Source organism: Schistocerca piceifrons, chromosome 10 (genome assembly GCF_021461385.2).
Source record: "Schistocerca piceifrons isolate TAMUIC-IGC-003096 chromosome 10, iqSchPice1.1, whole genome shotgun sequence".
Taxonomy (NCBI): domain Eukaryota; kingdom Metazoa; phylum Arthropoda; class Insecta; order Orthoptera; family Acrididae; genus Schistocerca; species Schistocerca piceifrons.
In genome coordinates this window covers 128,216,434-128,234,796 of record NC_060147.1, presented here as the reverse complement: position 1 = coordinate 128,234,796, position 18,363 = coordinate 128,216,434, and the positions used below count along the sequence as shown (strand labels likewise).

The window sequence follows — 18,363 nt, the reverse complement described above, 5'->3', positions numbered from 1 at the left end:
CCAATACACAGTCACCACTGGCACTGAGGCAGAACCATATTTCATCAGAAAACACAACTGACCTCCAGTGAACTCTCACTTGACACCACTGAAGTCACAAATGGCTGTGGTTTGAGGTAAGTGGAATGTATGCTACATGGTGTCTTGCTAGGAGCTGTCCTCGCAGTAATTGATTTGTAACAGTTGGTTCTTTCACAGTGGTTCTAACTGCTGCTATAATTGCTGTTGTAGATGTAGTACAATTTGCCAAAACCATACACCAAACACGATGGTCTTCTCTCCCGGTAGTGCCACGTAGCATTCCAAAGCCCAGTCTACTTGCAACCATACACTCTCACGATCAGCGCTGCCAGTGATCGTGTATAGTGGCTACATTCCTACCATTCAGCTTCTCGCAGCCGTATTACCCGGCGTCATTCGAACTCAATGAAATGTTGATAATGGCATCTTTGCCACCTTATAGGCAGTCCTTACCAACATCAACTCACCATGTCAAATCTCAAAGGTAACTAATGCTCATGACCATTACAGCATGTGTGATTTGCACACTTACAGTGATGCTACTAGCATCACTCTTATACAACTGGTGTGAAATTTGAATAGACATCATCTTTCAGATGTAGAAATGCACTACCAACTTTCGTTTGTTGCACAACTCCTTCTTGATGTTGCTTTGTGTGTGTGTGTGTGTGTGTGTGTGTGTGTGTGTGTGTGTGTGTGTGTGTGTTCTGATTAAAGCTGTGAATCGAATTTTTTGGACAGAGATAGTCCAACAATAAACAGTACATTTTGTGATCCCATCATTAATTGTTATTAATTAAATCCTTTGTCTGTATCATAGTCTGCTACTGAAGGAGAAAATGAATCATTATTTGAATAAATCAACAAATTGACAGAATCTACCAGTTACGATCGGCCAATTGGAGAAACAGATTTCGAGAGAAGTATCGTAGCATTGTCACTAATGTTGCATCAGGAGCTTTACAGTGTGGATATTTGTTCGTGTTCTTTTCCTGAATAATTTTTTATGATGAAAGTTGGTTACATCTATTCATTGCAGTCAAAACATTTCAAATTTAGTTGATTTTGAATATCTGATGTATGAGCGCATTTAAAAAATAGAAAGTAAGACATTCTCTTTGTGAATTTTGCATTTTTGGACCAAGATTAAAAGTAAACGTGGCATTGTTTTAAAACTAAAAATTTATGCGCATGTCAAAGTGTCTGGTGTGCTTGCTATTGTCCATGTGTTACACCTGCAATTATAAGCTATTTGAAGGTGTTCATATTTGGTGGAGCAAGAGGAAATGGGCTGTAAGATTAGTCCTTTAATGACTTTTTTCAAATTATGTTCAAAAAATAATCTTTTTATTAATGAAAAATGGATGACATTACCTAAAGACAAATAAAGACAGCTTTTATAGCTCAAAATAAGTTACAAAATTTTAAGAGCACAAATTATAAAATCCCTAGTATATTCGTGCACTGGACTTCGACTAAAATATCCTGAAACTTGAAGTCACTTTTTAGTTTCTGTGTAACTACAAAGTCTAACCATGTATTTCACAACAATTTCCTGTAAACATAAATCTTGAATGGCTGGCTGGAGCACAGCGGATGTATTCATCTCATACCACTGGTGAGCACTTCTCACTCAATTGGCGAACTGTCATTACTTTCAGTCTTCATTGAAGAAATATCACATTCTTCTACACTTTCTAACCTGCTAAATTCAGTGTCAAACTCAGGATCACTACAGCCATTCTGTGTTGAAAGCATTGTCTTAACAAGGAGAGTGTATGAAAGCACGTGCTTTGATGTCGAGTATCCAAAGCTGAACACTGTAAAGACGATATCTTGAGGCAGCCACCTCAACCAAAACACAATAGCCGGGCTACAAATGTAGGACCAGATGTTCTTTAGTGGGTGAGCACTTAACTATCACTGCTGAAAAGTATATACGCATTGCCCCTCTCTCTCCTCCCAATGGTCTGTTCTTCAGTTGGTCGAGTATACTCTGAATTTTAAGTTGCTATCAAAACAATAAAAACTAGATAACTCATGGTATTAAGGTAAGGAGTTGAAAATAATTATTTGGTCAAAGCGCTTTTAAATGACGAATTTAGGAATAGTTGTTTATCAAGTTTAATGTGCTATGCAAGAAATTTTACATATAAAGGAGCACAAGAAGTTATAATACTCTTGAGAATTTCAGTATGTGACACATGATTTGGATGGACTCTTTAAAGATTAGGCTGTTAGCAGTTATTGATTGTTGTAGCACTGTTCCTGCCTTTCATAGCTGATAGTGTTCCCATTTGTCTAAGGTGTGACAGTACACACGCACAAACCTCGAGTCCGTCAGCCGCGGGACAACGTGCTCCCCATGGCTAACAACAACAACAGCCGCAAATTTGCCTTCCTCTCCCAAGAGACGGTACCAGACTACCGGCCCATCGATGTTAAGGTACGTTTAGTTACCGTTTGAGGTTAAATGACTATTCCGTTGCTTCTTAAATGAACACTGTAATTATAATTTTTTTGACACCTAATATTGTAACTGGTTTGATGCGGCCACCACAGAGTCCTCTCCTGTGCCAACCTCTTTCACTTCGCAGTAGCAGTTTCATTCCTGCATCCTCAACTATTTACTTTGTGTATTCCAATTTCTGTCATGCCCTATAGTTTTCATCCTTGGCAGCTCCCTCTAGAACCATGGAAGCTATTATGTTATGACTTAACACATGTCCGATCATCCTGTCCTTTCTTCTTGTCAGTGTTTCCCATATGTTCCTTTTTTCCCCAGTTCTGTGGAGAACCTCCTTATTCCTTATCTTATCAGTCCTCATATTTTTAACATCCTTCCACAAACCACATTTAGAACACTTTGATCATTCTCTTTTTCAGTTTTCCCACAGTTTGTGATTCACTACCTTGTAGTGCTGTGCTTCGAACACACATCCTCAGAAATTTCTTGCTCATTTGCTGTTTCATAGTAGCTGCCTCTCTTGACGAGGAGTGCCGTCTTTGTTTGTGAGACTCTGCTTTTTATGTCCTTTGTCTGTCATGTATTATTTTGCTTACAAGGTGGCAGGATTCCTTAACTTTATCTATGATCATTCAAAAACATTCATACATGCAATAAGTCATTTATTCCACTGTGAGTCAAACAATTAATTCTTTTTTCATAGAATGCCATTGGCCACTGATGGCTTCACAGCCACACCCACACTAGCACTCTCTCATCTGACTGAAACCATGTCCACACATCTTTCTTCGGACTGCCAAGGATTTGAAAATCACACAGTGAAAGATCTGGGCTGTACAGTTTATGTTGCAATGTTTCCCAACCAAATTGCTGGATCGTGGCCTTCACTAGATTGGTAGTATGGGGACAGGTGTTACTGAGCAAAAGGATGATTCTGTACGACATCCTGAGGGCAAACAACAAAACCAGCAGTGTATACATCCCATATCTCCCCCGCCAAAGAAATCCAAAGCTGTTCACACAAGTTCCAGTAGGTCGTGACGATTTTCTTCTTCGACTGCAAGGGTTGTCTGCTTACAGAGTTCTTCCACTGTGGAATCACAATGAGTGTGCAGCACTATGAAGCACTTTGCAGAAACAGCTTTGCTCCATGAAGTCGAAATGCCCAGGAGTGCTGTCTGATGGAATCATCTTGCTGCATGATAACGCCCGCACCGACACTGCCGAGCAGACAAAGGCTACGCTTCTGCGATTTGGTTACGAAACATTGCAATGTCCTCCGTACATCCCCAATCTTTCACCATGTGGTTTTCACATCTTTGGCGACCTGAAGAAAGAAGAGCATGGACATTGGTTTCAGTTGGATGGGGAAGTTCAAGGTGCAGTTGTGGATCCATCAGCAGCAGACCATGTTCTACAAAACAGGAATTGATCGTCTCATCTCCTAGTGGGGTAAATGTCTTAATGCAGGTGGTGATTACTTTTCAGTGGAACCATTCTGTGTTCCTGTTTGATGGGTTAAGTTTTCATTTGACTGCTCCTTATATATTGTAATCCCTGGTTTTGATGTTAGATTTATTGCTACTCTTATCCCTGCTACTTCTCATTACTTCTGTCTTTCTTCAGTTTACTCTCATTCCATCTTCTGTGCTCATTAGGCAATTCATTTCATCCAACACATTAGTTACTTGATACACCTATCTAATCTTCAATATTCTGCAGCACTACATTTCAAAACCTTCTAGTCTCTTCTTGTCTAAACTGCCTACCATCCCCATTTTAATACCTTACTAGGCCTAATACTTAAATTTGTATGTAATGTTAACATACTCCTTTTCTTCAGAAATGTTTTTCTGGCTATCATCAGTCTGTGTTTTATCCCCCTCTCTTCTACAATTATCAGTTATTTTGCTGCCCAAATAGGAAAACTCATCTACTACTTTAATGTCTCATTTACTGATGTAGTCCCCTCAGCATCACCTGACTTGATTCAACTAATATTCCATCACCCTTGCTTTACTTTAGTCTGTGTTCATCTTACAACCTCTTTTCAAGACACTACCCATACTTCACTTTGAACTCCTTCACCATCTCTGACAGAATTAAAACCTCATCAACAAACCTCAAAGTTTTAATTACTTCTCCCTGAACTCGATTTCTCATTCCAAATTTCTCCTTTGTGTACTTTACAGCTTGAATAAATTCGAGGGATAGGCTGTAACACTCCCTACACAGTCCCTGCCTCCCTATCTCCTAAGATCCATCTTTCCATACATGCATGAATAATTTTTGTTAGTATTTTGCCATCATGATTCAATAAAGTGGTTGGTTCATTAATAATCACACTTGCCTTCCTTGGGAGGCAGAGTTAAATTTTGTGATAAGCTGATTGAAAAAGTCATAATATAGAAGTGTTTTTATTTCTGCACTTAGAGAGTAGGAAGTTGGGACAATCTACTTCGGGTTTTAAGAAAGTAAGCTTATCAGTCTAGCGTAAAATAGATTTCTTTTAAAAAGGCTATTATTTCTTAACAATGTCTGTTGATCGCTATACTTTCGACCCACCAAGAATCCATATTTGTCCGTCCCATTCCAAAAGTATGTTTTTTCAAACTGTTTAACACTCTGTTGTAGCCATCATCACTTTCTTACTTGATGAAAATATTTCCCCTCAAAGTCAAATTTTCAAACTGTGGTTAGGAAAAAGAACTTGTTGCTACATTTGGAGAATGAGGTCTGTGGTAAACTGGTTTGAATCATAGCTGATGCATGTTCACCATTCTCTCTTTCATTATGCTGTTTGAACTGTTGTCCCAGTGAATGTACACTGGCCCCACCAATATGCAATGTAATTCTTTGTGCAGTCAAATAACAAAGTGCAACTGCAGCCACCTGTAGTGCTTCTGTTGTCAGAATAATTCATCAGGATTGTAGTCAGGATACCAAAAGCAGCAAGACTACAATCTCCACAACCACCAAACCTTTGACTACTTTGTCAGCAGTTTTCATTGTTAATGTGAGGATCAAAGTTCATCCACTATTAAAAATCTGTGCAGAAAGGACTGTGGATTGGACCTTGCTGGATTTTGCATTGAAGAGTTGTTCCATATGCATTTTGATCAAAAGTAGACTGTCACTGTTCCCAGTGCTAACAAAGCTTTTGTGCAGTGTCAGTCATTGGAAAACTTACAGTAGCAATTATATGTAACACATTAATTTTTTGTTCTTCCTTTACTTCAGTATTAATTTCCTTGACGAATTTTTCATAGTGACCACAACAGCCTAGCTGGAGCACACTTCTGTTTCTGTTCCCCTGTAGCTACATACCAACAATCTTCTGTATCCCATGCGTCTGATAGCTTCAGCAAAAACTTTAAAATGATACAATAATTTTGTGCATTTGCTGCCACAGCTGTTAATACTTTAACCCTTTCAGACCTGATTTTTTTTTTCCCTGGAGGAAGGAAACATTTTTCTTTGTATATTAATGCCCTTAGGTGATTTTTTAAATGATTTTAGATGCAAGATTTATACAAAAATATGTACCCGTTTTCAAAATATACTTTGTACACTTGGCTTCATTTTATTGAATAAAATAACTAATAATGAAATATTCTCTATTGTAATAAATAAAATGACCATTCAATAATTACCATGCAAAATAACAATAACAGTATTCAATTATACAGTGGAATATAGTGAACCAACCACATCAGGGTATTCTGGTGTCATGAGCTGCTGCACACTGTTGTGATGGCTAACAGTTGGCAGCACTTGCACGTAATGAAAAGCTTGAACATTCACAAATGCATACCTCAGATTCCAATTGGGGGAAAAATTTTTATTGCAGCTAAGACACAGTAAAATCTTAAAGGTTTAATGTAACACTGTGCATAAAACACCACCTCAGCTGCTGTTGAGAACAGGTTCAGTTTCCCCTACTGGTTCCATTCATTGAAGATCCTCAGATGCCCAGGACCATAAAATAATCACAGTTAGCAAAAACAAAATTTACTATTCTCCCATAGAAATTTGCCAGACTTAACAAACTTCCCTCGTATCCAGTACAGGGTATGTACTGAAAGTACTGTGTGCATGATAGGTACAATCACATAATGAGATCTGGCCTCTGTGTTTGTTGTTCCACATAGACCTGCAAGAAGTTGGTCATCAGGTGCCCTCCTTTGTAGCTTCAGAACAGTGGTATCTGTGCTGTTGAGGGGTAGAATATGTCTTACAATGCTGGCAAATGATTTGATTATGTTGATCAAAAAGTAATGTAAATATTGAAAGCTGTGGTGTTTTGTCATCTCCACATGTCTGTCACATACAAAAAAAAAAAAAAAAAAAACAAAAAAAAATATTCTTTGGTTTCCCTTATCCAATTGAGACTGCTAGTTCTTTTTCTCTTCCCCATTTTTTTTTATCCAGTTGCTAGGTATTTTTTGGATTTCTTCTGTTGACTTTGTAGAAGTTTAAAATTATGATAAGTTGAAGTGCTAAAGTATTGAGAGAACATATTAAAAAATCAATTTTCTCCTCTTTTGTTTGCATTTGTAGTGTAAGAGGATAGTTTGAGAAGTTCTCAGAGTGAAATAGGAAAAAAAACAGTTTGCCTCAGTGAAACTATTTTTCATTTAGTCTCCCACTACACTAACACACTTAGTACAGTCATGTTCCAATGCCTTGATACAATTTTGAAAATTAGATACTTCCAGGCCTGCAAAGTACCTATCAACTTCTGCAGTCAGTTCGTCGTTTGAAACTAATCTCCATCCACTGAGGAAAATTTTGAATGTAGGGAAGGAGCGACATTGGGCAAATAAGGCAGGTGTGGCAACAATTAGTGTCATAGTTCATGTATTTTTACCACAGTAAGGACACTTGCATGTGGGTGCACGTTGCCTCAATGAAAGACGGCATTTTCCTTGCCAAACATGGTTCAGGAGGTCAGTGTTGCATTTTCCCGTAGATGTATGACCAGTGGGTAGATAATCGATCAGCAGAATCCCTTTCACATCCCAGAAAACAGATACTGTGAACTTTCTCACTGAACGTATTTCCTCTGCTTATTTTTGCAGTGGTAAATCAACCATGTTTCCATTGCTTTTGACTGTTGGTTTGTCTCTTGGGTATAGCAATAGACTAGAGTTAGGTCTGTGGTCACATACTGATGCAGGAAATCTGTTGGTACCTTTTAAAACAGGTCAAACATTGTTCGGGCGTTTCCGTTCTGATGCATATCTGGCTTTGTTTTAAGAGCCAGTACAGATTTTCTCATATCCAGTTCCATTGTTAAAATGTTATATACCCATTCAGATGACACCTCTATAGCTTCACCAATTTGTCACATTTTGTCTGTGATCCTCCATCACCACTTTATGCACTTTCGCAATAATTTCTGGGATAGTGGCAAATGTTGGTCGGCCACTACACTGGTTCATCATCCAAGTTGTCCTAGCAAAATTGAAACTTGTTCATCCACTTAGCAACAGCTGAACATGAAGCAGCAGAGTCCCCCAGAGTGTTATGAAAATCAGCATGAATGTCCTTTGCTTTCATAACTTTTTTACGAAATACATAATCACTGCTCAGATCTCGACCTCCCACCCTCGTTTCCCCTCTCTTCCCGCCTCCAACTACAGAAATAACAACATAGGAATGACAAAGGTATTCCCACCACATATCACTACCCCGAGCACTGACACATTGTGGTGTCACCGCCAGACACCACACTTGCTAGGTGGTAGCTTAAATCGGCCGCGGTCCATGTAGTACATGTCGGACCCGCGTGTCGCCACTGTGATCGCAGACCTAGCGCCACCACCAAGGCAGGTCTCGTGATACGAGAGAGGACTCGACCCCAGTTGTACGCGAACCTAGCTACCGCCCAGTTGTACGCGAACCTAGCTACCGACCAGATGTATGAAGCCTTTCTCTCTCATTAGCCGAGAGACAGAATAGCCATCAGCTAAGTTAATGGCTACAAACTAGCAAGGCGCCATTAGCCATACAGTGATTGTACTTAAAGTCTCCTGTGTATCTGAAGATCGATGTACCACAAGGATTAATTAAAGTTAAGTATTAAACCTGCTCCGTACTTTTCTTCCTAACATTAATTACGTATCCTGTTCCAGTACTTCACGTCCGTCTGCGTTAGTCTCGCGTGCATTTTCAGCCACCTCAGCTTCACGGTGTCGGCCCGGCTGCCGACACAACACACATCACATGTTTTCTCATAAAAGATGACTTATTATTATGCAGGAACCTTGTTGTGTTAGCACTGACCTCTGGTGGCAATTCTGTGAACTTCCAGTTGTCTCCTATTTATTTCCTTTGTGTTTGGATCTCAATTTTCTGATTCCTGCTCATTCTCCATGCCCTGTCACCCACCTGATATGAATATCCCCCCTCCCCCCCCCCCCCCAGTACCTCAGATTTATTATTGAGTTAGCCAGCTACATTGATATGCATTAAGTTTTGCTGCTGCTCTTTGTGCTGTATTCTGCTATTTATGCAAGCGCAGCTTTTGTAGTTGGAGTCAGTTCTTTTTTATTTTTCTTGGTATGTAATTGTGCAATCCTGTACATGAGACATTTCGCTGTGTTCTGGACAGCTTTAATAAGGGGTGGAGGGGTGGGGTGTTGTTGCAGCTGCATACATGCTGTTGGATCTTTATTCTTAGTGTCACGCATTGCGGGTATACTCCATCAGTCCAAAAAGTTCAAAGACTGATTTTATTCCTGGAATGTAAGTGATGTCAGTGAAGTAACTATAGTGGCAGCTTGAAGTAACAACTATAAACAACAGACATGCTTTGGACCAGCCAGTTGCAAGCAGACAAGGATGTGCGGCCATAGGGTGTCAGTGTTGCGTCACAGATGGCAACAGAGCAACATGAGTAAATTGAGTATTAGTGATATTCTCCAGTGTGGTTTGAAGAAGAGACAAGTGTGTAAAGTTTGTCCCACTCACCGTGAATCCCAAATAAGATGACAACATGTACACCATGCTATCAAAAGTATCTGGACACCTGGGTGAAAATGACTTAAAAGTTCATAGCTCCCTCCATCGATAATACTGGAATTCAGTATGCAGCATGATGTGTGGCTTATGAGCAACCACTTGACCATGAAATCCAAGTTTTCTCTCCTCCCGCCTGTCGTAGTACTTGCAGTGGATCCTGATGCAGTTTGGAATTCCTGTGTGATGGTCTGGATAGATGTACACATTACGACCCTCTTCAACTGTTGGCAGTCTGTCAGTCAACAGATGTGGTCGGCCTGTACACTTTTGTGCTGTACGTGTCCCTTCATGTTTCCACTTCACTATCACATTGGAAACAGTGGACCTAGGGCTGTTTAGGATTGTGGAAATCTCGCTTACAGACAAGTGACACCCAATCACCTGGCGACATTCGAAGTGCATGAATTCCGCGGAGTGCCCCATTCTGCTCTGTCACTACATCTAATGACTACTGAGGTTGCTGATATGGAGTGCCTGGCAGTAGGTGGCAGCATAATGCACCTGATATGAAAAATGTGTGTTTTTTGGGGGTGTCCAGATACTTTTGATCACATGCTGTATGTGACTACCGTGATCTGGTTCAAATGCAAACACTAGTTGAACAAAATCCTGAAGAACTTTTCTGACAGTATCACATGTTTATATGAATGTTCTGTGCCTTGTACTCAAGTGAGGGGAAACTATACGGAACACCATAAGCCTTAAAATCACTGTCTTAACTTTCCTTTATTTTATGTTCATCTAGTCCTGGAAAAACTTTTTGTACACTCTCTCTCTCTCTCTCTCTCTCTCTCTCTCTCTCTCTCTCTCTCTGACACACACACACACACACACACACACACACACACACACACACACACACACACAGTAATCTAATAAAATAAATTTTGATAACTCTACTGCAATGACTGTTTGATTATTGCAGAATCGATGTTTGAATTGTTGTTTAGTTCTGTTTATTTAGATTTAGAAAACATTTTGTAATAAAGAAATAAAAATTATGTACTAAAAAGTTAAATAGGTTGCACCCCAGCAGTAAAAAGAGTTACAAAACACACAATTTGTCAGTTATTCAGTGTTGTTTGGCTCTTATGTAGAGGCACATTCATACAAAATTGTTCCTGCCTTTTATTCTTCTGTCTAGTTTTGGGCAAAATAACATTTCAGTAACTAGACTGTAACTGTGTGAACAGTACCCGCCAGTATGAATGAGGCCTCCATTGTTATCAGCTCTCTGTGATACCCCTTCCCACACAAATTTAACAGAAATCTATGTCCAATATTGGGTAGAGAGAGAGAGAGAGAGAGACAGAGAGAGAGAGAGAGAGAGAGAGAGACTACCCAATTTTTCTCCGGAAGTTAGCAACAGTGATTATCAGTGTTAGTTACTTAACAAATTTGCAAATAACATACATTTTTACCCTATACTCTTCATGGATCAGCTAACAGTGCAACCTGACCACATTCTGCTCCCCATACCTTCCAAACTCTGGACACTCTCCTGCAGTACTGGATCATCTTTGTGCGATCTCACAGTTTTTAAGTTATGTCGCAGAGAACTATATTCTGCAGTTTGATCCTGTTACCAGATTGTACCATCACCTATGATCTTCAGGTCATTATTATAAACAAAAAAGAAAAAGAGAAATTAATACTGTAAGTCATGCAGATGTCTATGTAGTTTTTAAAGATAACCACATTAACATTTTACAAGCTTGTGATCCCTAGACATCATATTTGACCCATGTCTGGAAACGTGCTGTTTCCATGCTACAGCCAGTATTTTATTGGGCCTGACCCAGTACATCACTTGTTTTTACTATTCCACCCATTAATATCCAAAGAAATTGCTCATGTATTCGTCAGTGGGTTCTCTTCGATGTGATGCAGTATGGCCTCATCCGATATGGGTGTGCAGCATCTCCTTGGAGCACCGCAGTTATGCCTGCTGACAGTGAAGGTACCCTTTCTCAAAACCTTTCCGTAATTGTGGTGAAAAGGGTACACAATGGAGTCAGACATTGTGGAGAACGATGACATTGGCATATCTGACATAACCAACCCCCATCGTGGCTACCTTTTTGCATAGGTACCTAGTAAAGACATTTCCAAATGGCTGTAGTGTGGAAATGGTATGTGTCCAGACATGAATTAAATTTCAGAGTATTGTCTCCACAACCCCTCTTACAAGTACTTGAGGGTTTTAGATATATGTAATGTACTGTGATGTGCATGTGTGGGTTGTGGAGGGTGTACTTGTGTGCAATTTTTTTTGCCAGTTTATGATAAAAAAAGAAAGATTGACTCTTTAACTACTATTTTAACTTTTCATCGTGTTTTTTTCACTCTTGCCTTCATTCTTAAGCATGTGTTTGTATGTATATCTATTTCTTCTTTGACTAATTTATTTTTTTTATAATTTCTGTGCATCAACTTTTCTCTGTAGAAGAGAGCGGTACGTATTTGTATAAGAATTATGCCACATTGTAAATGTTTGTAATATTCACAGCTGAGAAGAATGTGTGCTATAGGAACTTTTTTGCTATGATTGGGGAATGAGGTGACATAGGCTATAGCATGCTACATTTTCACGGACGCTTACGTGAAAATTGTAACTGTGACCAGCTCGAAAAGATGTGAGTGATATAAAGATGTTAAAGTATCTCACGTATCCAGTGCACTGATACTTCTGGAATATTGTTGGTCATATTTTCTATTTTTGTACATGGTATCAGCAACTGCTGTATTTCTGATTCATATTTTGTTTTATTTAGTCTAAACATTGCCAGTGGTATAATTTTCACATCTGTTTCTTGTTTTTAGGGTGGATGTCATGTCTGCATTCACATTTCACTTGAGGTTTCTTATTCAGTATTGGGGCTGTACACAGGAAATAGACTCATAAGGCTGACAATCACGTCTATTAGTAAGCCATCGTTTTTGGGGCATCCAATGACACAGTTTGTGGTCACTTACAGGGCACAAAGGAAAAGGGTCACGGGGGGGGGGGGGGGGGGGGGGTGAGGTGGATAGGATTGTTTACTCTCTCACCCCTCACAGACATTCTTCTCAGCTGCCTTCTGTAGAGTAGAGTGAGTACTTCCTGGATGCACCTCAATATTACTCTTAACAGTTTTATTGTAATTGGTATGCCATTTATTCATTTTCTTCCTGTTGTTTTCCCCTTACAATGTCTCTAATTTTATAATTTAGTCAATCTAAGGTCTTGTAGATATCTTCAACTGCACTTAAGTTGTACACAGAGCACTTTGTAAAGATAGAAGAAAAGAAAACTGGAGGGAAGTGGTTCTGTGGCAGAGACTGTTGTTTCTTCCTTGGGAGGTGCAAAATTCAAATCCCTGTCCATCCGTTGTGATTAAAGTCTCGTTACTGGCAATGTGTGCGTGTGTTCTAAACAACAACAGAAATTTGTGAGCACAGCTATGGTACTGCATTTAAGTTCTTGGTTATGTGCACAAAAACTGCTTTATTAAGAGTCTTTATGAATTCCACTGTTTGTATTCCACAAAGGATTTTCCGGTGTGGTGTGTAGAGGTTTGATGTACATTCCATTCAAACGCTGTAACTGATATATGCTTAATTCTTCGAAGTAAAAATCGTGTGCTTAATTCTTCAGAAAAAAACTGCAAAGTAAAAATCAAACTGATTTCATTCAATATTTATTTCAAAATGAAATTAGCTGTATGTTGTACAAAGGTAGAAAATACGGGAAATTAAATGAGCAGTCATCACTGTTCCTTTGTCAAGTTAAAAATATCAACCCTACATAGGAAAGCTAGTCCAAAAAATCATATTATTTGAAATATTTGTTTATCATGTTAAAACGATGTTACGACAGATGTAGGGGGTTATTATAAAGCCTTAATTATTACTTCAGAAACATCAAACTGTGACCACAGAATCCATGATGGAGTTCGTCCTTCTCTAGATGTCCACCGTTGAAAGCAAAACATTTTTATCAACGGTTGATGACTTGCCAGGGACCTCAGTTACAAAAGTCTGCATTTAAACTGTTCAGGAAATTTTCCAGTACAATATTAACTTGTAGTCTGGGAATGGCTGCCATGTAATCGTTTCTTCACCTGAGGAAAGATGTAGTCACTGGGCCTCTTGTCAGGAGAATACAGGCTGTGAGGCTGAATTTGATAGTGTGGAAAAGCAGCATGTATAACTGTGTCCTGTGCAGAGTGAACTGCGGTACTGTCGCGGAGCAAAAATGTCCCTTTGGACAGCTTTTTGAGATGCTTCATTCGCTCATTAATTCGTCCATTCACCAATTCATTTGGTCATTCGTTCATTGTTCTGTAGATACTGTCGAAAAGAAAAACCTTCAGGGATGTGGAATGAGTTGGGTGTATATCAACATGAGACAAGGACATTATAGAAACTCGATCTATATGTTGCATTAACAATGAACTATCACTACACTGCTTAATGCTGTTCACACCTAGGCATCTAAATTTGAGTAAATTTGTAAGAAAGCTTCTACTTCGAGAACAGCTACTTCCTCCTCAGTTTTCCAATACAGCTACTGTTTATCTGTTATTGGTATGCTCGTACATGTACGTAATTGCAATTGGATTTTATAACCTATAAATACACAGTCCTATTTACACAAGATCCATCCAATAAAGAACTGGAAAAGTTGTATGAAAAATACAAAACGTTGATAAAACTTGTGCTTCTTTGTTGAAACCAGTTGAAACACACTGTAGGATGGCAGTGCATTGTGGTGAAAGTTGAATCGAACACAAGTGTAAGAATGGGCAGATAATTTCAAACGGGATGTGCCAAGTGTTGAAGATTCACCGTGCCCAGGATACTCTGTCTATGCAGCCACAGAGAATAACATTGCGAGAGTTGTGTTGGTACGGGAAAATGGGCATGAATGTTGTTGCAACAACAATGAACATCAGTGTCAGATCAGCCCACTGTATTGTTCATAATGTACTGATGATGTTTGAGAAAATGTTTGCAAAGTGTGTTCCAAAACATTTGTCATCATAAATGAAAAAAAGGTGCAGGAATATGTGCAGGGAGACGTCAAGTCTCTTCATACTCTAACTTGCAATGTACCACATGCAAACTGCATGTGTCAGGAAGCCGTAGTGTAACAGGGATGTGTAGATCTAGTGCTTAGCTGACATACCTTGTCGGTTCTGCATCTCTAAAGTCCATCTATGATATCCATATCGGTCAGACTTACCTTACTTATCTACAGGACAGTTTACAGCTTGTCGCACACTGGCATATAAATTTTGATAATGAATGTGCTACAAATATTATACTCTCTGAAAGCTGTTCCACTTGCAAATATGTCACAGACAAATCTAGTTGAAGCTCAGTATATTGCTGAGGCCCACTGTCCTCCAGTATTGTAGACGTACATTTGTTACAGCAATAACACAAAGTTCCAGTTGCTTGGATCAGAAAAGTAAACATAACTTTGAGCTCTCGGTCCTAGACTACTGACACACGAGAAAAGTTACTGGCGCCAGAAGGTACAATACTACTCTCCTCAAATTCTGGTATGCTGAGAAACCTGTACCTGTCACGCAGGTCTTGCTACCACACAGCCAGGGTAGTTTAGGAAATGCTGGCACTTTCTCAACTAACGCAAAATAATGGAATTCTCTCCCTGTCACAACTGGATGCTAATCAGTGATGATATATTCATAACACTGAGACTGTACACATGGAACAGGGAAGACAGCCAACTTACCTACATGCATTGTAGTAATGGTTTTGTGACTGGCATAAGGTCTTCACCAAACAAATTCACTTGTATGCAACTTGGCTCCCCAAAACATCACTTATTTAATACATACAAAGACAAAGCATATTTTGCCACAACTGTAGAGCCACGTCTTAATAAAAGTCTGCTCGCTCGATGCTCCCACCGCACTCTTCTTGAACAGTGGCACGTCCTTCCACTACTGCCTGGCAGTGGCAACAATTTAGTTACAACCTTGCCTTTGAGAATTATTAATATTCTTTATATTACAGTGCCTTCCACTGATGATACGAGTGAGACCCTTACACAATGATATCTCCTCCTAACTATTAAAGTCCGTAACATTTTCAGACCCTACTTTGCCTCTGACTTTCTAGGTTACCTCGGACCTGACCACTCATTTGGAAGGAAGAGCTGTAAACTATGCAGTATTTTAGCTGAGGGGACAGTTTGTATCCATCCATCAGCCTTCAAAACTTTCCAGGCCCCATGATGTCACTCGCACTCCAATGACTCCCGCTATCTCGACCACTGCCTCCCCCCCCTCTGCAACAGAGGCAGAACCCACTCGCTTTGGTCACTTGTGAATTAAGATCAATCAGCTGGATTGAAACTTGAATATCTCACGATCCACATCTAAGATCATTTTGTGGTTTTCATCAAAACTATTCTAATAAGATTCTCAATGCAGTTAAATATGCTTGTACTTGCTCAGTTTTTTCTTTAATAATTTTAATTTACCAAATCGTGGATGAGGGGTACAAAGAATGTGGACAGTGGACAGACATATCACTGCCATGTCCCATGGTGGTGCATTGTTGTAACACATTTCCACCAAATCAACGTATTGTTCCCCTTCAATTGCAGAAAACAAGTTATCTCACAATACTTCACTGTCAGTGGATTGTGCCGTTTTGGTCTGTTTCCTCTAGTTGTGTGCTACAGCACTGTGACACGAAGACTTTAATATCTACCAGGGCACTCGTATATATCAGCAAACAAACAAAACATTAATTAAGTAACTTTATTTTTTCTAGGTCATAATTATGACTACGTACCCCTCATATAAGAAATGCTACCTAAAAGTCCCCAAAATCTATCACTAAGTACAACCCCAGATGTTTCCTTCTCGCATCCTCGCTTCGGCCACTTTAGGATGTTGTGAAAGAGTTCTCCATTACTCATCTGACCACAATGTATGTGGATAATCCCATCAGTATCAAAGAAACAAAACAATGAGGATTTGTGTTCTGAACTTGACAGGCTTTCTTTGGTTGAGGTGAAATGGTCCCTACCTTCGGGCCGATTCATCACCTATAATGACATTAGAAAGAAAATCTGAATCAATTTGGAGTTCTTTATTTTCCCTGCAGACATTCATGTTTTGCTTTCTGATCATCACTAAGCAGTCGTAGTACGAACTTTGCAACAATCCTTCTCGTGTTCAATTTTTCTGACAAAATCCACGGACGTGTGATATGATAATCCCACTATGTTATAGATGTCGTGGATGGTCTGCCTTCACTCTTTCGTAGTCGCATTCCAAAGAGTACTGATTTTATGGTGTAGTGCTGGTAGATGGTCTTCTCAATCAATCATCAACATTATCAGTAGATATCCAGCCATTTTTAAAATGTGTAAACCAGTCATATGTTTGTGTCTGGTCACGTCATTAATGAATGCTTGCACTAATGTATAACTTGATACAGCAACTGTGTCCTCTCAGGTTGGTCATTGTAAAATTGCAAACACGAGCAAACGTCAAAATGGGAAACTGCTCGACAACAATAAACGTGCCCACTAAGATTGAAACCACTAGGCATACTGATGCACGAAACATATATTACGCTGCTCTTAGTGGTGTTTGGTTGTACTACCGTTTGTAAGTAGGGCTCGAACAAATTTTGAGAATTTTTGGGTAACACTTCATGTTATTCATTGCAGTGTAGAAGTGCCAACATTTGTGGCAAGTGGGTAAAGTATCTCATTAAGTGTTGGCCAATACTTCTCATTGGAGTGATGGTGTGTCCAATAGTCTTCAGTGTCTCTAGGTGCTGTGTGCAAGTGCAGTTCAACACCTGCCAGCATGCAAATGCTCTGTTTCCAGTTGATCTTGTTCAGAAAATTGTTACTCTAGGAAGAAATTCCTTACAGTGGGACAGGTGATAGGGAAACAATACATCATTTTGGTAAGATATATGAGAATGCAAACTAAAATTTAAATGTGATTTCAGAGCACAACACATTGCCACATATAATTTTGATAACTGTTCTTTATATTTTTTTATAATATGCACAATTTACAATGGTAGTACTTTGAGGAGGGAGAATTAATAGAACACAGTGCTTATGAGAAGGGAAGGGAAATTATGACAGGGCAACACAGTGCTTGGATTATATTGCAAATTTGAGGACATTTTATGTAAGAAATGTGTAGTTTTGACTTCAGTATTACGAAAAGGATAGATTGATTCATTGTCATAGGAAAGGATAGATTGCTGCTCACTGTATAGTGGACATGTTGAGTTGCAGACAGGCATGACAAAAAGACTGCTGTATGTTTAAGCTTCAGCCAAAAGGCCTTCGTCTAAAGCAGAAAACACACACAATTTCACACAAGCAAAACTAACGCACATACATAACCATTGTCTCTGGCCTCAGTGGCCAGCTCAAATGTATAACAGTCTTTTTGTTGTGCCTGTCTGCAACTCAATATCTCCTCTGCTGGATTTTTCTTTTACCTATAGTTTGTATAATGTTCCTCATTCACCTTTTTTCTAATTTTTGACGTTGTATATGTAACATAATTATATGTATTACTCAGAATGTTTTGCCTTCCATATGCTGAATGTACACTACATGCTTTATATCACAGGTTAGCCCTCCTACAGAGAAGAGCCAGAAGACGGAAAGCAACCAAACCACAAAATTCCAGCAGCTGCAACAGATGTTTGCAAACAGAGCATCTGGACAGGTCAGTACGCAAAGCAACCAAACCACAAAATTCCAGCAGCTGCAGCAGATGTTTGCAAACAGGGCATCTGGACAGGTTAGTACCCAGCACCTTTTCATCGTTTGGAAATTACCTGTAGTG

The 18,363-nt window shown here is 39.3% G+C and overlaps 1 protein-coding gene across 3 annotated transcripts in view; it reads left to right on the top strand.

Moving 5' to 3' along the window:
* LOC124718945 (coronin-2B-like) overlaps positions 1–18,363 on the top strand; it is a 126,443-nt gene that overhangs the window by 89,651 nt on the left and 18,429 nt on the right. For 2 of the 3 annotated variants that reach the window (XM_047244612.1, XM_047244611.1), the window contains exons 11-12: positions 2,328–2,467; positions 18,145–18,318. In XM_047244612.1, the coding sequence (XP_047100568.1) occupies positions 2,328–2,467; positions 18,145–18,318 (314 nt within the window). The remainder of the gene's footprint in view (positions 1–2,327; positions 2,468–18,144; positions 18,319–18,363) is intronic. The other variant, XM_047244613.1, reaches the window with a different exon arrangement.